The sequence below is a fragment of the Triticum urartu genome, chromosome 3A, assembly GCF_056163025.1.
Source record: "Triticum urartu cultivar PI428250 chromosome 3A, HENAU_Tu73, whole genome shotgun sequence".
NCBI lineage: Eukaryota > Viridiplantae > Streptophyta > Magnoliopsida > Poales > Poaceae > Triticum > Triticum urartu.
In genome coordinates, this window is record NC_141875.1 from 59,899,064 (window position 1) to 59,922,968 (window position 23,905).

Consider the following 23,905-nt stretch of genomic DNA (forward strand, 5'->3'; position numbering starts at 1 on the left):
TAAATTTCCTTTTTTTGTTTAATATCGTGGATGTCGATATTTTTGGCTCTAAACTTGGTCAAAGTTAAAGAAATTTGACATTTCAAAAAACTAATACCCCTTATATATTGAAACTGATGGAATATTTAGTTTGGCGTATGGGGGAGTTGATGCAATGTGTTTTATGTTTATTTATAATGCACTCATTTGGTGGCCCTTTCGATGTGACTATATGTCATCCGCAAATCAACTCATATTCATATGCGAATTTTTTGTGTATGTGGCTGCATGTACTATATTGGTGCTATAGTATCACATTGTGGCCCTTCTTTTTTCTAGGTGGTAGAAGGATGCACGGAGTTCATATGTTTTTATAGGACGGTTGCTGCTGATTGATTTGTAAAATCGTTGCCCCGATCAAAATCATACACCAAATCCAAAATTAAATACCTCAAACGTACGAAAGAGCTTTAAAATTAGGGAACATAGCGAATTAAAATAATTAAATAGGAGAGCTCCTTGAGAAATTGTTGACCCGATCAAAATTGGATGACCTAGTTCTAAATTAAAGACCTTAATTAATAGTGAAACCTTAAAAAAATAAGAAACATAGTGTATAGTATAAAATAATTAAATAAGAGAGCTTTTATTGATTCGGTCAAAATCAGATGACCCAATTGCAATCGGAGACCTCAATTGATTGCGAGGCCTTAAAAACTAGGGAGCTTAGTGTTATGGAGGATTTAGAGCAATGACTTGTATTGACATAGCTGCATCCGAGTCGGTTGTGGTCTTGTCTTGAGTGTTTGGTTGTCCCGACTATGTCTTACAAGTTTATAAGCTTAATTTATAAGGGCATCTTCACACACCTACATACGCCCGGATATGACTGTCTGGACATAGTTTGTATCCAACACGGAGTTGTATTTGTTCGTGGACACGTCCACAAATCGGTAGTAAAGTTAGGAAATGTTTGCGGTAGTCTGGATGTCTGCTTCACCAATTAAATGCCACCACACACAATTGATCGGTTATTTGACTGGAGGATTGCAGCTCACATGCTATTTTAAAGTTGATAAGATGAACATCTAAGGTATAAAGTTGGATGACCAGCTTTCGTATTCGTGTTTGTGAACACAATCGCGGACATCTGTGCTGTCGATTTTGAGGGATTGCGTAGGAGATGCCCTAACTCTATTATTTCTATTTATTTATTCATCTAGACACAACTTCTGAATGTTCTCGATTTTTTTTGTATGTACGGGAGAGTCATGTGTCATTTAGTCATTTCCTTAGTAGACGCTGAACACTCCAGCGTCGGAGACCAAAACCGCAGCAGCGACAAACGCTTGACGCGAGCTCCCACCTACTCGCCGCCACCGTCCCTGGCGACGTCGGCGCCGCCGCGGAACCCTTCCGCGCCTTTCCGGTAAGCTCTGCCCCTCCCTCCCGGACAGGTGCGCTCGTCCGTCGCTCGCCCCGGAGCCACCATAGCCCTCTCGCGCGAGCTGTACTCGCCGGAGATTTGGGGGGCGATTTTCAATTACGAGTTCTTCCGATTTCACTTTGGATGCTGGTGCGGCCTCTGTGAGCGGCGAGGACAAAGCTAGGCTGTTGCGTTGGGCACCCTTGGTTTAGCTTAGCAGTGGGAGTGAAGTTGGGGGAAAGGTTAGCTAGGGTTTGCAGCAGCGGGGAACTTGAGACGAACGGCGCCTATGGTGATTGGGACCAAGAATCCTAGTTCTTTGGATTCTAAAATACGAATCCTAGTTCTTTCCTTTCTCGCCCTTGGAGTGGTTCTAGGCAATGGTGACTCCTCTAGCGAGCTTGGCGCCTCGATTGGGGGAACGAAGTTCCTTTTGGTGTTGTCCAATTTGGTGCTCCATGATTTGCCGGAATGAGTACTGACATGCTCATGAATCACACTTTTGGTTTAGATATTTGTATTGCAAATTTGGGCACTCTTTGAATTGGATGCATTCATGTTTGGCAGGGACAATGGACAAATTTGTGCGAATTTACAGCGGTGGGGAGCTGGTGAAGGGTCCAAATGGGGTGGAATTCGGGGACCTCTCCGAGCAGGGTATATGGTTCAAGGCAGCACCCACATACAGTGAGCTGATTGACGCCGTGTACAAGAAGCTTGGGCTGGAACCGGCGACACACAATGTCCGCGCACAGGGGAGGACGAATGTTGGCGGCGGTGCTCATCGGCACTTCATCATGGTGCCTATCGACGACGATATGTCCTGGAGTAACTATGTCAAAGCAGTTTTCAATGGCACCGACTGGAATTGCCTGGAGGTTTATGTTCAGGCAGAGAAGCATCTATCTCCAGAGCCGGTTTCCCCGGAGCCTGCATTGCTGGACAGTGAACCACTGGATGCGCAGCATCAGAATACCCCACCGCGAGATCCAGAACAGGGTGCTTCTCTTTTTGCTCCTTCGATGGTGACCGTCAATGCACCAACCGTTCATTCTCAACATGCTCGACTACGAAGAATAAGGAGCACCAGGGCCCGTGCTGGCATTCGTGGGCGGTTTGCAGGTGAAGAGGTTCAGTCTGGTCAGAACCAGTGTGGAGCTTCAGGGACAGTTGATACAACTAGCTCTCTTTTAATTGGGCTGTATGACGAGGTTCATCGTGGCCGTGCTTTAGCATCAGGCCAGGTAGATCAATGACAACCTGTATCATTTATATGCAAATAAATGTGTTATAGTGATAGTCCACTGATTTCTGTTTCCTTGATTTGGCACAGCATCTAAGTGAGCTCAATCCTCGTAACCGTGAGCCTCTTCGGTTTGACAAGCGGTACGAACGTTACCTTAGGCCAGCTGGGTTGATGGGGTTGGCGAATATTTGCAGGGCTGGACTGCCCTCCATTGATCGTGCACTCGTCTCTGCACTAGTTGATCGGTGGAGACCTGAGACACACACTTTTCACATGCCTTGTGGTGAGATTACAATCACACTACAGGATGTTGCGATGATTCTTGGGCTACCTATCTCTGGCCATGCTGTCATTGTAAACAAAACAGAGTCCTACATTGAATTGTACCAGCGTTACCTTGGGAAGGCACCTCCTTCAGATAAGTCCCGTCCTGGGTTGAGGGTTGCATGGGTCAGAACTGAGTTTAATAAGTGCCCTGAAGATGCCGACGAGGAGACCATAAAGCAGCATGCAAGGGCATACATCCTTAGCCTGGTTGGTGGTCTATTGTTTCCTGATGCCTCTGGTGATAGGTACACTGTCTATCCCTTTCCGCTGATAGCTGATCTTGAGAACATTGGTTCATACAGTTGGGGTTCTGCCACTCTGGCATATCTCTACAGGGCAATGTGTGATGCTTGCAGGAGGCAATCAGATCAAAGTAATCTGACTGGTTGCCTTCTGCTCCTTCAGTTCTGGTCATGGGAGCGCTTCCCAATCGGCAGGCCAGATATGCTAAAGCCGAAATTCCCAAACGTCGATGAGCTAGAGGATGACAGGGATAGACCCACGGTTGGTCTCAGATGGGTTGTGGGGGCGTGCACGTATCGGTCAGCTCCAGCACGTTGCTATGAGCACTTTACAAATGAGTTCGACCTATTAACAGATGACCAGGTTGTTTGGAGCCCATATAGGGAGGACCGCGTGAAGACACTACATCTTGCACCTATATGTACCCAGGATTCTCATTTGTGGCTAACTCAAGCACCTCTAGTTTTTTTCTTCATGGTGGAAGTTTACACACCGGAGAGAGTGATGCGTCAATTTGGTCTCCATCAGGAATGCCCGCCACCATTTCGGGACACCAGCGTGGAACTCCATTGGTATGTCCAAAGATATGTCTGTTGACTGTGCATGATTGTTTTCGATTCGAGGAAGTTGGAAATTATGTACCAGTAGCCACCCATAAGGTTTTCTGATGATTTTGCAGGTGTTGTCGTGGAAAGGTCCGTAGTGATTGGGCAGATAAGCATAAGTCTTTTGTGGATATGTGGGAAGTAAAGGAGCAGCATGTTATCATGGAAGAACAACCATACGATCATGCCAACTACATGGATTATTTGCGGTGGTACAGACGGTCGACACGTATCCGCCTCTGCACACCGAGAATAAGTAATGGCCACCAGGATGGGGCATCCGTGCGAACTGCAACAGCTGATGATGAAGATTCTTTGCGTGCTTCAAAGCTTCGGTACACCCCCAGAGCTCATCTGATCCACTCAGTGGTAAGATATTCTCCTTGTAAGATGTATTTAATTTTCTCATGACGACACACACTATTATCAAGCGCAGAGATTCAGATCATCTTCTTCTGCATACACATGAATATTTCTGACACCTCCATGTTTCATTCCAGACTGACAAACTCACTATTCTGGCGAAGGAGGCAGCTTCACAAAAGGGGTGCTCCAGAGGCGAATGTAGCGCTTTCATTGAGCGAGTCACTAGAACGTGTGTAGAACTTGTTGGGGAACTTGGCGGGTCATCACTTTGCGACATTGCTGCTGCGGTTCCAGATTCAACAACTATTGCAGCTGAACAGGGGTCTGAGGGCCAGAGGGACACAGAGGATGAGTTAAATAACTCCATGGTGCCTGATCAGGAGAATGAGTCGGGCCCTGTTTGTGAGAAGCGGACTCGATTCCAGGTTGATCATACACAAGTGGACAGCAGGGTCCATTCAAGGTCACCAAGCAAGAGGAGGAGGGGCGGACCAGCTCCAAGATGAAACCTACTTGGTGAGTGGTTCAGAAACAGTTTTGCCACTCTTGTTGGACAGTCGTAACATAGTTCCTTCTATTTCATCATGTTTTCTTCAGTCTGCCTCTGCTGTAGTTGAACAATTGCACAAATGATTCTTGGACCATTATTTCTCTGCTTACTGCTTTTGTTTGAAAATTACAGGGCTTGTGTGTTTCAGTCATATAAGGTCGTGGTCTGAAGAAAGGGTGTGATGGTTAGCGACTCCAGAAGTTCATGCCTCTGACAAGTTTAACATTGGCTGCTATAGAAGCGATGGAGATCGCAAATCTGCAGTCAGAGGAGTATGGTTCTCGTTTTCTATTTTTTCTTGTAGGCAGTCGTAGCATGGATCCCGTGTTTATATGTCCATGGTCTACAATGAACTCCTCCGTTGGCACAGCCATATAGTGAACTATTGCTCATTCATCCCATTTGTGGGACTGAAACTTGAAGTGAACTCATTCTATCCGACTGGTGGTTACTCCCAGGCTTTACTGTCCCTGATGCGCCCGGGAGCGCATGTTGCAGAGATTGACAGAGCAATCGTCTCAGACGACATATGAGGTTTCCTCGGCACACCTTCAAGGAGTTTCCTCCACATCTGATTCTCCAGCAAATGTGATGTATGATCAGCTTTGCTTCGACCGGGGAAAAACAGATAGGTTGTACAGTTTTGCTAGAGCTCATTTAAATGAGATATAATTTGGTCTTATTCATCTTTTATAGCCATTGAATGTGATGCTATAAGATGCGTGTGTACTGATGTGGATTGTATCTGTTATTGTTTTTAAGGTAAATGAGACCAAAGTATATCTCATCTAAATGAGTTCTAGGCACTCCCTAGGTTGTAACCGGTTCCGGACTGGTCCGATGTTCCCCGCTTTTCTGGCTTCTTCATCATTGGCGGCGATGACTGCTTCAGGGGATGAGGCTTTAATGTTGGTCCATGGAACCATTTGGTGTACTGAATTGAGCATGCTGACCTATGCATCTCCTTGGCCATAGTTGCAATTTGCAAAACCAATACTGATCTGCTGCTCAAACTGGCTGCTCCTGCTAGTATCTTAGACTGAAATTGTATTGTGCTAAATGATGTGTAATGTGCTACTGTTCTTGAATTCACATGTACAGGGAAAACATGGTAGAATTGAATCACGTAGTCACGATGAACTAAACTGAATTGAAGAAAAGTCATCAGAAATTATGGTGTCTGCTTTAAATCATCTAGTGTATGAAACACTGAAGAAATGGAATGCTGTTAACCTGTGATGTGGCTGTACTGTTGGGTGCAGATGATTTGAGTTTTACTAAAACCTGTCTCTTGAGCTGGGGGGACGACGAGCTCGGGCGTCCCTCGTCTCGCCGCCGCCGCCACGCGATGCCCCCGCCCGGCAGCCGCGTCGCCGCCTACCTCCGCCGCGCGCGCCTCATCGACTCGCTGCGCCTCCGCCTCCGCTCCCCTTCCTCCTCCCCGCCGCCGCCCCCACCCGACGACCCCGTGGTCGCGCTCCACGGCATCCGCGCCGCGCCCACCCCGGCGGCGGCGCTCTCCTTCTTCCGCGCCCTCCCCTCGCCGGCCCCGCTCCCGCTCTTCCACGCGCTCGCCTCCCGCCTCGCCAACCCCGCGTCGCTCCCCGACCTCCGCTCCCTGCTCGCCTCCTTCCCCCTGCCCCCTCCCCCGCTCGCGCGCCTCCGCCTCCTCGCCGCCGCGGGGGACCGCCCTGCCGCCCTCGCCGCCTTCGCCTCCATCCCGACCGCCCCGCACCGCCCCGCCGAGGCGCACACCCTCGTCATCAGCCTCCACGCCGGCGCGGGCGACCACGCCGCCGCCGTGGACGCGTTCGGCGCCATGGTCCGCGAGGGCGCGCTCCCCAACGCGCGCACCTACACCGTCGTCGTCGCCCACCTCGCCTCCGCGGGGTTCGTCGACCAGGCGCTCGAGGTGTTCCGGCTCCTGCCGTCGCTGCGCACGCGCCGGACCACCCGGCAGTACAACGTGCTCGCCGAGGCGCTCGCGGAGGCCGGCAGGTTCGACCAGCTCCGGTGGCTGGTCCGCGAGATGGCGGCCGTCGACGGCGTCATGCCCGGGCCGCAGACGCGGGCCGCCATCGCCGCCATGAGGGAAGCCGGCCACACGGAGGGCACCCAGGACTTCGTGGAGGAGCTTTCGCCGGATGCTAGGATTCCGTACGCCGTGGACGACGCGGACGGCGAGGGAGACAGCGAGGAGGAAGAGGATGGTGGCAAGGACACGCCCAGAGCTAAGGAGACGCCGCTCAAGCCATGGCTGGATCCGCGGGAGCTCGCCAGGGCGCTGGAAGGCTGGGACCCCAAGGAGGTGGTGGAGCTGGAGGCCGCCGGGATCGTCTGGACGCCGCGGCTCGTGTGCAAGCTCCTGCGCGCGTTCAGGAAGCCGGGGACGGCGTGGGAGTTCTTCTGTTGGGTGGCGTGCCGCCCCGGCGGCTTCGCGCACGACCGCGACACCGTGGCGAGGATGGCCGCCATCCTCGCCCGCGCCGGCCGCGACGACCTGGTGGAGCGCCTGCTGGCCAAGGTGCGGGACGACGGCATCCTCCTCCCGTTCGCCACCGTGCGACTAATCGTCGACTTCTACGGGCTCTCCAAGAATGCCGACGCGGCGGTGAGGGTGTTCCGGGAAGCCGACTCCATCTGCGGCCCCGTGTCGCGGCCCAACCTCGCGCTGCTCTGCTCGTCGCTGCTGAGGACGATGGCCAAGTGCCGGCGGGGGCGCGACGCCACGGAGCTCCTGGAGGAGATGATGGCGACGCGCGGCGTGCTCCCGGACCTGCAGACATTCTCGGGGCTGATGGAGCACCTGGCCGGCGCCGGCGACCTCCAGGGCGTGCACAGGCTGTTCGGGATGGTGCGGCAGTGCGAGCTGCGCCCCGACGGGCACATGTACGCCGTGCTGATCAGGGCCTACTGCAAGCGGGAGCGCGCGGCGCTCGCGGTGAAGCTGTTCGACGAAATGCGCGGCGCCGGGGTGGCGCCGGACGCGCCCACCAAGGCGCTGCTTGTGAAGAGCCTGTGGCGGGAGGGGAAACTCCGGGAGGCGGCGCTGGTCGAGGGGAGGTGCGAGGAGATGATCGCGGCAGACGGCGGCCTTCCTGGGGCGGCGCCGGGGCATGTATGGACGGCGAGCGCCGCTGACTTGAACAAGGTGTATGGCATCTACTCCGGGTGCTTCAGGGAGCCTGATGCAGAGCAGTTGGCGGCTGATGGAGGCACTGATTGATGCTACTCCATTTCAGAGTTTAGATACAAGAGCACAACATTTTCAGTGGCATTGCAGCTAAAGAAGAAGCATGGCAACATCGAGGAGGAAGAATAGAGTCATTAGAGGAGATGCCCGCTAAACCCTACGGCGTACTTTACTTCTAAAAAATGCTATCAACAAAAAATGGGGGAAGGCAGAATAATACTTCATAAGGCTGCCTGTAGTGAGAGTATATTATCTCCTTTTCGGTTTATAGAGCTCAATTTAAAAATCTCACCAACGAAGATAAATAGTTAGTGGTGAAATATTTTTTGTGGTTTGCAAAAACAATCAATGCTCTTTTTTCTTAAAAATTATGTTTACCAATGCATTAAGTGCAATGCATGCATGCATAAAGTACATGCATGATCAATTTTCTCTTAATCTTTACATGCAATGATTTAATGCATCTCGAAATCTGAAAATGTGATGAAGAACAATCAAATTAAGACTTATAAAACAAGAAACCTCAAATTTTTAAATAAGCCCTATAAACCGAAAAGGGGGAGTTCATCCCCATAAAGACTGGAGCAGCATGGGGATGAACTCCATCTCCACATTCCTTGTAGACATGACCAAAGTCTCCGCACACAGCACACAAATCTGGCAGCATCTCATACTTCACCCTAAAAATTTGCCTCTCCTTCTACTTGGCTAGAGACAACATTCTTCAAAGGCCCATGCACTTTAATCCTGATCCCCACCCTGAAAAAATTGCCCTCAAAGTCCTGAGAATTTTGTTTAGAATAGATGTATCCGCCCACAGTTCCCTCTAGTGATTTGAACATTGGATAGTAACCATCAGGTAAATCATGAATTTGAATCCATATCTCAACTGGGTCTAGGGGGATTAATGACGGCTTCATGAAACCATCATAGGGTGCAAGAACGACAAACATTGCCACAAAACGTTCACGGTCCTTCCTCCATAACCCGTTCCAAGTCTCATAGGCATGATAATTGTAACGTGTACATATTGGTATTGAGAGGCCGAATTTTTACCTCCTTTGTAAGATCCCATGCAACTCTCATGTTTCTCAAGAACTAGTTGTAAGGTTTCTCCATGTGCACCCATGCTATCGCCATCCAGCGGGTTGCTTCTGGTGGCAGTTGTTCGTCCTCCACCACCACATCCACGAGATCTTCTTCCTTGAGTCCAAGTTCCTGCATCATCGTCTAAACATTGCTCGTCGCCAAGCCAGACCCTGAAGCCTCCTCACTCATCTTTGCCACTTTTTCTCGATGAAACATAGTCGCCGGGAGGTAGTCTCGAACCTCTCACGAGATTCACCGCCATGAGGAAACAAAGCACTAACATGAGGATGACTGCTCGGAAACCAAATGGTGTCCTTTTGAGCATCTACTACACTCTCTTATAAGGCAAAACTACAAATAATCATAGGCCCAGACATATAGGATGTCCACTGCGGCACGGTAAACTTATGGTTGGGCCTCTTCTTTCTTCTTGGCCTCCTTGGCTCCATGCAGCATGGCTCGCTGACACGAGCACCTGACATTTGTTCCTATGGAGGCTCTCAAAACATTCATTGCCTACTGAAGATGTTATAGCCCGTAGACACATCGCGGAAAACATTTTATGTGGTTTGTGTGGAGCACCGGAGTCATGGAGGTACTCACTGGTTAGTTGCACCGCTTCGAGATGCACCTTGGGACCTTGCTGATGAGGAGCTTGTTGAGCAGGTCACAGTGATGACGGAGCCCAATGCTAAGCAGTGGATGTTTGTCTCTCTATGGGGTTTGTTGTCGCATGATCATTTTGTGCGTTTACCGGTTACTCTTTGGGTGATATGGACCTCTAGATGCAAGGCAATTCATAAAGGCATTTTTCAAACCCATCAAATGGTCCACTCAATTGCCAATTGCTTTGTCGACAACCTGGATGTATTAAAAGAGATGAGAAGCCCAACACTCGGTCTTGAGTGCAGCCGGTTGTTCCTAGTCGCCCTATGCCCCCCCCCCCCGCCGCGGGTTACGCCAAAATTTATGTGGACGCATGTGCTAGGGTAGGAAGCGGTGGTTCAATTGCGGCAATGTGTAGAGATAGGGCAGGAAGTTGTGCTTTGGTTATTGATGGTGTTGATGATCCAGCGACCCTGGATCGAGGCTATTGCATGTCGGGAGGCATCCGCCCTAGCCGCGGATCTTCATTTACAGAGCTTTGTCATTGCTTCAAATCAAGTAGTTGCAGATAGCTATGGAGTTATAGCTAGCGAGATCAAAGTAAAAGCATCTCAGTTTTTTTGTAATTTTATTTTCGAAGGTCGTGCTATCAATACTGAAGCACATAGTCTAGCCAAGTTTTCGTTGAATCTAGGTCCGGAGCGCCACGTCTTGTTGCGCCAACCCCGTGACACATTTTGTATCCCACTCTCTATGGTTTTCGCGGGGCTGGCCCATAGACCGGGCAAAAGGGGCAACCGCCTCGGGCCCCAAGAGGGGAGGGCTCACACTACAAATTATACTAGTAAATACTATACATATATACATTATATGTGAAATATTATTAAATGCATAAAATAGAGCCTTAATTTGAAGGAGCACAAATACACACCACATACTAGTAGTTTATACAACGCGCATGCAAACCAATCCGACTAGCGAAGTTGATTTTAATTATGTTAGTCCCCCTTTATGATGGACATCTTAATTAGTATCATAATAAAATTTGTCATAACAAGATTTTAATCTTTAAACCAATGCACACATTTTCATTTGAGAAACGGGTTGGAGATCTCATTAATTTGCACCAAATCAAACCAGGTGGCAAAGTACAATCAACAATTTTTTTTGGTTTTTGATGATTCTATTACTGATCCCAACTTGCAAGTCACATTTGCTCTATCCGAGAAGTTTCTATGAATATAATTGCCTTATATATATTAGAAACCTCTATTATAATATTTGATATATAGTATGATTTAGAAATATCTACCATGTTACTGAATAATATTAAAGGATATATGAATGCACACATATATATGCAAATTTATGTGTATACATTGTATGGTTTATGCAATCCTGGAAAATTTATTTGAAGGAGTTTTTAACAAGAAAGATATTATTTTAGTAAATCATATAATTTAAATTTTGTAGAATCAAAATTTTCAATAATATACATTACAGTTGTGTAACAATGAATAATGTAACTAGTATTTGAAAACATTCTTATGTGATTGAACAATAGAAAATTATAGTATTAATTAAAATTATAATATGGTACACTTAGTTTAAAATAAGTATAAAAGTTTAGTATGAAAAACAATAATTTTACATCGCCCCAGGCCCCTAAATTGTTTGGACCGGCTCTAGGTTTTCGATGAATAAACTTGACTTTACCCCTAAAAAAACTCAGCATTTGCCTCTGTACTTGCGTGCGGAAAACAAGAACAAGAATGCAACATCACCGACGCCCATCCTTCCTTCGCCGCCTACACCAACCAACGGATTGCCTCACCACCACCTATAAAAGCTCAGCATGCGCTTCCTTCTCCTCCTGTAGCGAACATAATAGCAACCAAACCGCCTGCTGCCATAGAACCCCACCACCACCATCTCCGCCATGCACATCCAGGGCGCCGCGTCGCTGCGCCCGCTCCTCCCCGTAATCCTCCTCCTCGCTGCCACGCTTCTCCCTTGGAGCTTGTCATGGTGCCTCGCGCCCACCCACCCCTGCTCAGTGTCGTGTGAGCGCGAGCTCCTCCTCGCCGGTGCATTAAACCCACCATGTACCCTTCCTCAAAACAGCCACCATACCTACCTATTATGGCATTTCCATAGCCATTCTGAGATATATTGCGATGCAACTTTCACCGTTCCGTTTATTATAACACGCACCATCATTGTCATATTGCTTTGCATGATCATGTAGTTGGCATAGTATTTGTGGCAAAGCCACCATTCATATTGTTTTATACATGTCACTCTTGATCATAGCACATCCCGGTACACCGCCAGAGGCATTCATATAGAGTCATATCTTGTTCAAGTATCGAGTTGTAATTCTTTAGTTGTAAGTAAATAAAAGTGTGATGATCTTCATTATTAGAGCATTGTCCCAAGTGAGGAAAGGATGATGGAAGCTATGATTCCCTCACAAGTTAGGATGAGTCTCCGGACTTTACAAAAAAATAAAAGAGGCCAAAGAAGCCAAACCAAAAAAATGAGAGAAAAGAGAGAAGAGCAATGATACTATCCTTTTGCCACACTTGTGCTTCAAAGTGGCACTATGATCTTCATGATAGAGAGTCTCCTATTTTGTCACTTTCATATGCTAGTGGGAATTTTTCATTATAGAACTTGGCTTGTATATTCCAATGATGGGCTTCCTCGAAGTGCCCTAGGTCTTCGTGAGCAAGCAAGTTGTATGCACATCCACTTAGTTTCTTTTTGAGCTTTCATACACTTATAGCTCTAGTGCATCCGTTGCATGGCAATCCCTACTCACTTGCATCGATATCGATTGATGGGCATCTCCATAGCTCATTAATTTTCCTATTTGATGTGAGACTATCTCCTTCTTTTTGCCTTCTCCAAATCCACCATATTCTATTCCACCTATAGTGCTATATCCATGGCTCACGCTCATGTATTGCGTGAAAATTGAAAAAGTTTGAGAACACTAAAGTATGAAACAATTGCTTGGCTAATACCGGGGTTGTGATGAAATATTTTGTGTGATGAAGATGGAGCATAGCCAGACCATATGATTTTGTAGTGATAACTTTCTTTGGCCATGTTATTTTGAGAAGACATGATTGCTTTATTTGTATGCTTGAGTTTTATTGTTTTTATGTCAATATTAAACTTTTGTTTTGAATCTTATGGATTTAAACATTCATGCAACAATAAAGAAGATTACGTTGAAAAATATGTTAGGTAGCATTTCACATACAAAATTCTGTTTTTATCATTTACCTACTCGAGGACGAGCATGAATTAAGCTTGGGGATGCTTGATACGTCTCCAAAGTATCTGTAATTTTTGATTGTTCCATGCTATTATATTATCTCTCTTGGATGTTTTATATGCATTTATATGTTATTTTATATTATTTTTGGCACTAACCTATTAACCTAGAGCCTAGTGCCAGTTTCTGTTATTTCCTTGTTTTTGAGTTTAACAGAAAAGGAATATCAAATAGTGTCCAAACGGAATAAAACTTTCGCGATGATTTTTCTTGGACCAGAAAACATCCATGGAGCTTGGAGAGGAGGCCAGAAGATCCCCGAGGAGACCACAAGACTCCTAGACACGCCCCTGGGGGCGCGCCTTGAGGGCTTGTGGGCCCCTCGGAGGTCCCCTAACCCTAATTCTTGCACTATAAATTCCCAATTTCCCAAACCGTCAGAAGCATCCACCAAAATACTTTTCCGCCACCGCAAGCTTCTGTTCTCATGAGATCCCATCTTGGGACCCTTTCCGGCGATCTGCCAGAGGGGGATTCGATCATAGAGGGCTTCTATATCAACCCTATTGCCCTACCGATGATGTGTGAGTAGTTTACCACAGACCTACGGGTCCATAGCAACTAGCTAGATGGCTTCTTATCTCTCTTTGATCTTCAATACAATGTTCTCCTCAATGTTTTTGGAGATCTATTTGATGTATACTTTTTGCGGTGTGTTTGTTGAGATCCGATGAATTGTGAGTTTATGATCAGATTATCTATGAATATTATTTGAGTCTTCTCTGAACTCTTTTATGCATGATTAAGATATCTTTGTATTTCTCTTCAAATTATCGATTTGGTTTGGCCAACTAGATTGGTTTTTCTTGCAATGGGAGAGGTGCTTAGTTTTGGGTTCAATCTTGCGGTGTCCTCACCCAGTGATAGAAGGGTTAGCGGGGCAAGTATTGTATTGTTGTCATCAAGGATAAAAATATGGGGTTTATATCATATTGCTTGAGTTTATCTCTCTACATCATGTCATCTTTCTTAAGGCGTTACTCCGTTCTTATGAACTTAATACTCTAGATGCATGCTGGATAGTGGTCGATGTGTGGAGTAATAGTAGTAGATGCAGGCAGGAGTCGGTCTACTTGTCACGGACGTGATGCCTATATTCATGATCATTGCCTTGGATATCATCATAATTATTCGCTTTTCTATCAGTTGCTCAACAGTAATTTGTTTACCCACAATATGCTTTCTTCAAGAGAGAAGCCTCCAGTGAAACCTATGGCCACCGTGTCTATTTTTCATCATATATTTTCAGATCTATAAAACCAAAAACCCAAAAATACCTTGCTGCAATTTATTTACTTTTATTTTGTTTTAAGTTTTAGTAATATTTTATATCCATCTCTATTAGATCTCATCCTTGCAAGTGACCGTGAAGGGACTGACAACCCGTTTGTCGCATTGGGTGTGAGTGTTTGATTGTTTGTGCAAGTGCATAGATTGGAGACTTGCTTGTACCTCCTACTGAATTGATACCTATTGGGGAACGTAGTAATTCAAAAAAATTCCTACGATCACGCAAGATCTATCTAGGAGATGCATAGCAACGAGACAGGAGAGTGTGTCCACGTACCCTCGTAGACCTAAAGCGGAAGCGTTTAGTAACACGGTTTATGTAGTCGAACGTCTTCTTGATCCAACCGATCCAAGTACCGAATGTACGGCACCTCCATGTTCAGCACACGTTCAGCACGATGACGTCCCGAGAGCTCTTGATCCAGTAGAGGGTCGAGGGAGAGTTCCGTCAGCACGATGGCGTGGTGACGGTGTTGGTGATGTGATCCGCGTAGGGCTTCGCCTAAGCACTACGACAATATGAACGAGGTGGTAAACTGTGGAGGGGGGCACCGCACACGGCTAAAGGACAATTGATCTGCCTTTGGGGTGGCCCTTGGCCATGTATATAAAGGAGGGGGAGGAGGAGGACGGTGGCCAAGAAGGGCGCGCCAAGGGGGGAGTCCAACTAGGATTCCCAATCCTAGTTGGATTCCCTTTCCTATTCCAAGAGGGGAAAGGAGGGAAGGAGAGGGAGAGGGAAAGGAAAGAGGGGGCCGCGCCCCCTCCCACTAGTCCAATTCGGACTGCCCTTGGGGGGGGGGGAGGCACCACCCTGTGGGCTGCCCTCTCCTACTCCCTTATGGCCCATTAGGGCCCATAACTTCCCGGAGGGGTTTGGGGTTCCGGCAACCCCTCGGTTCCCCGATAAATATCCGAAACGTCCTGAAACCTTTCCGGTGTCCGAATACCTTCGTTCAATATATAAATCTTTACCTCTCGACCATTTCGAGACTCCTCGTCATGTTCGTGATCTCATCCGGGACTCCAAACAAACTTCGGTCACCAAAACACATAACTCATAATACAAATCGTCATCGAACATTAAGCGTGCGGACCCTACGGGTTCGAGAACTATGTAGACATGACCGAGACACATCTTTGGTCAATAACCAATAGCGGAACCTGGATGCTCATATTGTCTCCCACATATTCTACGAAGATCTTTATCGGTCAAACTGCATAACAACATACGTTATTCCCTTTGTCATCGATATGTTACTTGACCGAGATTCGATCGTCGGTATCATCATACCTAGTTCAATCTCATTACCGGCAAGTCTCTTTACTCGTTCCGTAATGCATCATCTCGTAACTAACTCATTAGTTACATTGCTTGCAAGGCTTATAGTGATGTGCATTACTAAGAGGGCCCAGAGATACCTGATGACCCACAAGTATAGGGGATCAATTGTATCTCTTTTCGATAAGTAAGAGTGTCGAACCCAACGAGGAGAAGAAGGAAATGACAAGTAGTTTTTAGTAAGGTAATGTCCACAAGTGCTGAAATTGTAAGTAGCAGAGTAGTTTGATAGCAAGATAAAAATTTGTAACAAGCAAGTAACGATAATAATAAAAAAAGTGCAGCAAGGTAGCCCAATCCTTTTGAGGCAAAGGACAGGCCAAAACGGTCTCTTATGATAAGCAAATCGTTCTTGAGGGTACACGGGAATTTCATCTAGTCACTTTCATCATGTTGGTTTAATTCGTGTTCGGTACTTTGATAATTTGATATGTGGTTGGACCGGTGCTTAGGTGCTGTTCTTACTTGAACAAGCCTCCTACTTATGATTAACCCTCCCGCAAGCATCGGCAACTATGAGAAAAGTATTAAGAGTAAATTCTAACCATAGCATTAAACATTTGGATCCAATCGGTCCCTTACGGAATAGTGCATAAACTGGGGTTTAAGTTTCTGTCACTCCCGCAACCCATCATCTAATTGCTACTCCACAATGCATTCCCTTAGGCCCACATATGGTGAAGTGTCATGTAGTCAACATTCACATGACACCACTAAGGGAATCACAACATACATATTATCAAAATATTGAACACATATCAAATTCACATGATTACTTGCAACATGATTTCTCCCATGACCTCAAGAACAAAGGTAACTAATACGTCTCCAACGTATCTATAATTTTTGATTGTTCCATGCTATTTTATTATCAATCTTGGATGTTTTATAATCATTTTATATCATTTTTTGGTACTAACCTATTGACATAGTGCCAAGTGTCAATTGCTATTTTTCTATGTTTTTACATCGCAGAAAATCAATATCAAACGGAGTCCAAATGCCACGAAACTTTACGGAGATTTTTTATGGCCAGAAGGAAGGCAATGGGCCCTGGTTGCACCTAGGGGGTGCCCCGAGGGGGCACAACCCACCAGGGTGCGCCAGGAGGCCCAGGCGCTCCCTGGTGGGTTGTGCCCACCTCGGGTGCCCCCTGACTGCCTCTATGCTCTATAAACACGACAATATTCCAGAAACCCTAAAGGCATCGACGAAATATTCATCCAGCCACCGCAGAGTCCAGAACCACCAGATCCAATCTAGACACCATCTGGGATGGGGTTCACCACCTCCATTGGTGCTTCTCCGATGATGCGTGAGTAGTTCTTTGTAGACCTTCGGGTCCGTAGTTAGTAGCTAGATGGCTTTCTCTCTCTCGCTGAATTCTCAATACAATGGTCTCTTGGAGATCCATATGATGTAACTCTTTTGCGGTGTGTTTGTTGGGATCTGATGAACTTCAAGTTTATGATCAGTCATATCTTTTTATATCCATGAAAGTTATTTGAGTTTCTTTTATCTCTTATATGCATGATCTCTTATAGCCTCGTATTTCTTCTCCGATATTTGGGTTTTGCTTGGCCAACTTGATCTATTTATCTTGCAATGGGAAGAGGTGCCCGGTAGTGGGTTCGATCTTACGGTGCTTGATCCCAGTGACAGAAAGGGAACCGACACGTATGTATCATTGCTACTAAGGGTAAAAAGATGAGATCTATATCTACCGCCATATAGATAAACATATCTCGTCTACATCATGTCATCGTTCTTATTGCATTACTCCGTTTTTCCATGAACTTAATACACTAGATGCATGCTGGATAGCGGTCGATGTGTGGAGTAATAGTAGTAGATGCAGGCAGGAGTCAGTCTACTAATCTTGGACGTGATGCCTATGTAATGATCATTGCCTGGATATCATCATGATTATTTGAAGTTCTATCAATTACCCAACAGTAATTTGTTTACCCATTGTTTGCTATTTTTTTCGAGAGAAGCCACTAGTGAAACCTACGGCCCCCAGGTCTTCTTTCTCATATATTTGCCTTGCGATCTACTTTTCCTTTGCATTTTTATTTAGATCTATTAAAACCAAAAATACAAAAATACCTTGCTGTGTTTTATCTTTATTAATTTTATTTGGCGTTTGATCTATCAATCTACTACAATTTACCTCACATTCGTTTGCCTATCTTGAGGCGCCGTACCCTGGAAGGGATTGACAACCCCTTTAACACGTCGGGTTGTGAGGTTTTGTTATTTGTGTGCAGGTGCTACTTACGTTGTGTTGCTTGGTTCTCCTACTAGTTCGATGCATTGGTTTCATAACTGAGGAAAATACCTACCTTCGTTGTGCTACATCATCCCTCCCTCTCTAGGGAAATACCGGCATAGTTCCAGCTACCATCAAGGAGAATTTCTGACGCCGTTGCTGGGGAGGATCAAGTCAAGATAGTCTCCCGGCCACGCACAATTTCTGGTGCCGTTGTCGGGGAGGATCTTCATCATAATCAGGTTCATAAGCACAAATCTCATCTCCTTGCAATTTACATTATTTGCCATTTGCCTCTCGTTTTCCTCTCCCCCACTTCACAAAAATTTGCTGTTTTATTCGCCCTCTTTTTCCTTTGCCTTTTTTTCTCGTCAGATCTTTTGTTTGCTTGTGTTGCCATGTGCCTTCTATATGCTTGCATCTTCGCTTGCTAAAAATTTATTGATATGGATCCCCATCCACTTGCTAATCTTTTTAAAAGATCCAATCATGATGAACCAATTGCTAGTAAGTTAAATGCACTAGATTTTCTTTATGAAGTTTTGCTTGAGATTCGTGAATCTGAAAATTGTGTTGAAGAAATTTATGAAATGATTTATGATAGCTCCTTGAATGAAAATCATGATTGCAATGATTTTATTATAAATTCTATTCATATCAATTGTGCTAATAATATGAAAAACCCCAAGCTTGGGGATGCTAATTTTGCTATGTCTACTACTTTTTGCAATGATCATGATTGTGGTGATTCTTCTTATGATCTTGAAAATTTATTTAAGCCTCATGATGAATATGTTTGAAATAATATTGAAAGTGGGTTTGGAAGAGTGTCAACTTTAGCTAAAAATAATCCCACATATTTGGAGAGTGTTGAATGTTATGAAATTTTTGATAAAAGTGGGCTTGGAGTGGTCATGACTCTATTTGATGATAATCCCACTATTTTGGAAGAGTGTCAACTTTGCATGCATGTGGATCATGAAGAGAATATTTTATGTGATAGTTATATTGTTGACTTTGATTATGATCCTACATATAATTATTATTAGAGGGGAAAATATGGTTATAGAAATTTTCATGTTACTAAATTACCTCTCGTTATGTTGAGATTGTCAATGTTTTATTCCTCTCCTTTGCGTATGCTAGATATTTCTTATCTTGACAATTTGTTTTCCTATAAAATTCCTATGCATAGGAAGTATGTTAGACTTAAATGTGTTTGTAACATGTTTCATGAGGCTCTCTTTGTGTTTCAATTATTATCTTTCATGTGAGCATCAATAAAATCTTATGCCTAGCTAGAGGCATAAAACTATAGCGCTTGTTGGGAGGCAACCCAATGAATAAAATTTATTTTTAGTTTTTTGCTTCCTATTTTTGAGTGTTAGCACAATTATGCTACTGTTATGATTGTGTTTTTATGTTTTAATTAGTGTTTGTGCCAAGTAAAGCCTTTATGATCTTCTTGGGCAATAGTTGTTTGATCTTGATGAAAAAACATAAAGTTTTACGCTCACGAAAATAATTATCATTTTTTACCAGAGAGCGATAAAATACCCATTCCAATTGCAGTATATCAATTTACAAATTTCTCAGGTCGTCCTAATTTTTCAGAATTTTTGGAGTTACATAAGTATTCGAAATAGTCAGATTTCTACAGACTGTTCTGTTTTGACAGATTCTGTTTTCTTTGTGTTGTGTGCTTATTTTGATGGCTCTATGGTTTTCTTTGATGAGTTTTTGCCATAGAAAAGTTGGAATACAATAGATATAATACAAAAATAAAATATGAATTGGTTTGATACAGTACTTATAGTAGTGGTTTGCTTTCTTATACTAACGGATCTCACGAAGGTTTTTGTTGAGTTTTGTGTGATTGAACTTTTCAAGTTTTGAGTTATCTTACGATGGATGAAGGAAGGATGTAAGAGCCTAAGCTTGGGGATGCCCCGGTATCCCAAGATATTATCCAAGAATGAGCAACCAACTAAGCTTGGGGATGCCCCCGAGTGGCATCCCCGCTTTCTTCCAACAACTATCGGTATTTTACTCGGGACTATGTTTTTATTCGTCACATGATATGTGTTTTGCTTGGAGCGTCTTGTATGATATGTGTCTTTGCTTGTTTTATTTTTTGTTTTAAGTCATCAATCCTTGCTGGACACACCTATTTGAGAGAGCCAAAATTATATCATGACTTGTTAGAATTGCTCTCTATGCTTCACTTAAATCTTTTATGAGCTAGGACTTGCTCTAGTGCTTCACTTATATCTTTTTGAGCACGGAGTGCTTTGTTATTTTTGAAGAAATGCTCTCTTGCTTCACTTAGATTTGTTTGAGAGTTAGTAAAAATTTCAAGAAATTCTCTCTTGCTTCACTTAAATTATTTTTACAGAAAGAAAATTTGTTATGCTCATGATCTTCACTTATATTTGTTCGAGCTTATGAAAAGCAACACATGAAAATTAGTGCCAAAGTGATAGATATCCAAGAAGGATAAAGAAAAATAAGATGCCATGAAGACCATTGGACAAAATAAACTTGATTCTTAGTAATAGTTTTGAGATATGATGATGTGATATGTTTGTGCTCTAGTAGGAATATTGGTGTTAAGGTTTGTGATTCCCTATGCATGCACGAAAGTCAATAATCATGCAATGAAAATTATATCCTACTTGTGGTGCATTATTCGGTGTTAATTATGCTTAGTGCTTGCTTATGAGATTATTCGTTTCTTGGTTGGTCGCTTCTCAATATTTTTGCTAGCCTTCATTTTGCACTAAGTATGACCTCTACTTGTGCATCCAAAAGCCTTCAAACCAGTTTTTCCACATGAGTCCACTATATCTACCTATATGCGGTATTCTTTTGCCGTTCTAAGCAAATTTGCACGTGTCGTCTCTAATTTTGAAAATAAACTTCTCGTTTGTGTGTTTGATTCGCTCGCGGAGCGGTGAGGGGTGGATAATATTTTCCATGCTAGATGTGTTATTCTCAAGATGAGTGTTTATTCACGTGTCATTGCACGAGAGTAAGGCAATAGTATTAGGGATGCCCAGTTCCGAAAAAAAAGAATTTACTTTATGTTGTCAAATAATAAATTCCTTGGAAAGTGTTGGTATGGAGGGCACTCGTGGATACGGTTAGCCATGGAAAGTGAAAATAATGGTGGAAAAAGGAATGAACTTTATTTTTTTTGGGAACCGCCCATGGCATATCTAGCATGGAAAGTGTAGGGAACTCTAAGTCGTTTTCATTGGTGGGATGGATACACCTCTCAAAATGTTTTTATCTCTATTTTTTCGCTTTGAGCTCTGGCACCTCTACAAATCCCTACTTCCCTCTGCGAAGGGCCTTTCTTTTACTTTATACAATTTTTATTTTTTGAAATTTGAGTCTCCATCTTCTCTCATAAAAGCACCAACTAGGAGGCAATACGATCGTGCTCTATTGAGTGTAGTTAATATTCGAGTGTGTTTCATGAATGGATCAATGTTTGAGCATGATGAGCTAGGGATAACTTATTTTAGCATTGATATTTTGAAAGACATGGTTCCTTGTTGATATGCTTGAGTATCTAAATTATTATGTCAAAACTAGACTATTGTTTTGAATCACATAAAAGTCCAAATGTCCATGCTATAAAGAAAAGAATATGATATGACTTGATGAACAGCACTCCATATCAAAAATTCTGTTTTTATCACTTACCTACTCGAGGACGAGTAGGAGTTAAGCTTGGGGATGTTGTGTGACGCCCCAAGACCGACGCTTCAGATGCCTTCCATGTTTTCTGAGTTTCGTCAGGTGATTTGTTTTATCTGTTGCATTCATCTTTGCATCATGTGCATTGCATCATGTCATCATTCCCATTGCATCATGCCATCATGCAACCCGTTTTAAAAACTCAACCAAATAAACGGTATGGATCTTCGATCCATTTAAATCGAGGGAATTCACATGGTGAAATTATCTTTAAAACATATCCTCCCAATATATTAGGGAGCTATAATAAATATTCTAACCCACTTGCAATTTAATGCTCATGCCTTTTTGCTTCAAGTTTGTTCTCCAAACTTTCTCCATAATTCTTTCTCCATTTATCGAGGCTCCTCCTAAATTCTCAACATTTTTGGACACTCCTAAAACCTCGTCCTAGTTCAAACCATTTAAATTAAATTCAAATGAGTTTGAATTAAACTCTTCCATATCATGCGAAACTCCTTTTCTTGGGCTAAGTATAATTCTTAGACTCTGTAGGAGAAGTTTCAGCTTTTTCCAAAACCCCTAGCTATTTCTTTCCTTCCCTTTTCCTTTTGTCTATTTTTCTGTAGATGGGAAATAGCGAGAAGGTTGGCCTTTTACTCCGTAGCTATAACCAGTCCATCTAACCTCAGGCCCAGCAGCAGCCAGTCCGGCCTCTTGGACCTCCCAGGCCCAGCCTCCAGTGGCCCAAGGTCCAGTCGCGCCCCCGCAACCCTAGCGATCCCTCTGCCCTCTCACGATTCCCCTCGCTTGCGCCGCCAGGGAGAGCCGCGGCTCGATCTCCTTTCCTCTCCCTCGTCTTCTCCTCCTGCGCCCCTCGCCTTCCCCGAGAAGCTGCGCTCATCCCCGAGCCGGCATGCCCGCAGCTGCCATGGATCCCGCAGACAAAGCCAGCCGCCCGCCGACCCCCTCTACTTCCTACGCGGACCTCGCCCTCGCCAAGTCCTCGTCCGCTCAGTTCCTACGCGCCTCGGCCTCCTTCGCTGTCTCGCCGCTTGCCATGACCGCCGCCGCGGGGCTTCCAGCCTCCGGTAGCTGTTGCCGTAGTCTGGCATCCCTGCTTCCTCCTTGTCATCGGCGAGTGCCGCGCCGTCTTCTTCTCCTCCTGCCCGCATCCCGCTGCTGCCTTGCCGCCGCCGAGCTACAATGCAGCGCCGACCGCCGACCGTCCCCTGCTCGCCGGAGCTGCTCCGTCCGCCGACCGTTCCCTGACGCCGCTACCTCCCGCACAACGCTGCCTTAGTTCGCCCTCCTGGCCTCTTCCTCGCGCGGCCCCGCTGTCGGTCGCATGGACGCCAAGACCCGCAACTCTCTGTACTGGTCTTCATCACCGCCATGGCCTTGTTCATGCAAGGTTGCTGCTGCCTTGCCCATGCATCCACCAGCTCTAACTGCGTTTCGGTGAGACGACCAGGACAACAAGACCAAGTCCCGCGCAGACCTGAGCGTCCCTGAGATTCGCCAAGTTCGACTACCGATGACCACCTCTAGATTCGCCAAGTACACCGCCGTCAAGACCTTGAATGCCCGAATGAGTGCTGACCGAAACGCCAAGTACCACTATCCATCTTCGAGGATTTCACGAAGTACCACACCGGACGTCAAGTACAACGATGATCAGCGAAGACCCTAGTTGTGCCAAGTTCCTCTTCGATCAACGTACTACTACTGGTGCATTCCTCAAGTCTGACTACAACGTGAACGACTACCGTCGACCCTCGAAAACCCCGTGGACGTCAAGGTCCTCGTTGTGACCCTGAACATCTACGGAATGTGTATGACTACGATACATGTATCACTACTTCCACTATGTCGCTGTGTACATCTACCGTCGCCGTGAACAACTACTTCCATTATCGCCGCCGCGAGAATGCCTACTTCCCTCTACGAACTTGATCCGTTCCAATAATGCACGCTTCGAAGGTATAACCATCGAGACGATCGCCCGTGGACCGAATGCATGTGTATTGTATGAGATGCATGTTTGGATGTTGCATCCGCCCGTGAGCGTTAGTTGTTCCCTTGTTTGACACCGTCGTCGACCCGTGGGAACCCGGTAACCGAAAGCACCCCACCATCTCTTGCGTGTTCCACACATCCGCACACTTCTCTTTTGCATCGGTATCTCAATCGAGTTACCGGTACCGACATGTTGCCGTGGCATCATTTTCAGGTTTGTTGCCATGGCACCATTCCTGTTTCGCCGCCGTGGCACCCTTTTGTTCTGCCATGGCGACAAATGCTTCATAATATGCTCATG

General features: G+C 45.3%; 2 protein-coding genes across 3 annotated transcripts; both read left to right on the forward strand.

The window, feature by feature from the left end:
* Window positions 1-1,250: 1,250 nt before the first annotated feature.
* On the forward strand, window positions 1,251-5,594 carry LOC125542823 (serine/threonine-protein phosphatase 7 long form homolog). Of its 2 annotated transcripts, none has more exons than XM_048706031.2 (6): window positions 1,251-1,408; window positions 1,973-2,649; window positions 2,739-3,793; window positions 3,901-4,195; window positions 4,327-4,708; window positions 4,875-5,594. In XM_048706031.2, exons 2-5 carry the CDS (start codon window positions 1,978-1,980, stop codon window positions 4,696-4,698), a joined length of 2,394 nt encoding a protein of 797 aa, XP_048561988.2. In that variant the 5' UTR covers window positions 1,251-1,408; window positions 1,973-1,977; the 3' UTR covers window positions 4,699-4,708; window positions 4,875-5,594. The 2 variants fall into 2 exon arrangements, with proteins under 2 accessions (XP_048561988.2, XP_048561987.2); XM_048706030.2 differs by lacking the exon at window positions 1,251-1,408 and adding an exon at window positions 1,429-1,880.
* A 265-nt stretch (window positions 5,595-5,859) lies between these two features.
* On the forward strand, window positions 5,860-8,303 carry LOC125542824 (Tetratricopeptide repeat (TPR)-like superfamily protein). The gene has a single exon (XM_048706032.2). The coding sequence runs from the start codon at window positions 5,965-5,967 to the stop codon at window positions 7,966-7,968; it is 2,004 nt and encodes a 667-aa protein (XP_048561989.2). The 5' UTR covers window positions 5,860-5,964; the 3' UTR covers window positions 7,969-8,303.
* The last annotated feature ends 15,602 nt before the right edge of the window (window positions 8,304-23,905 follow it).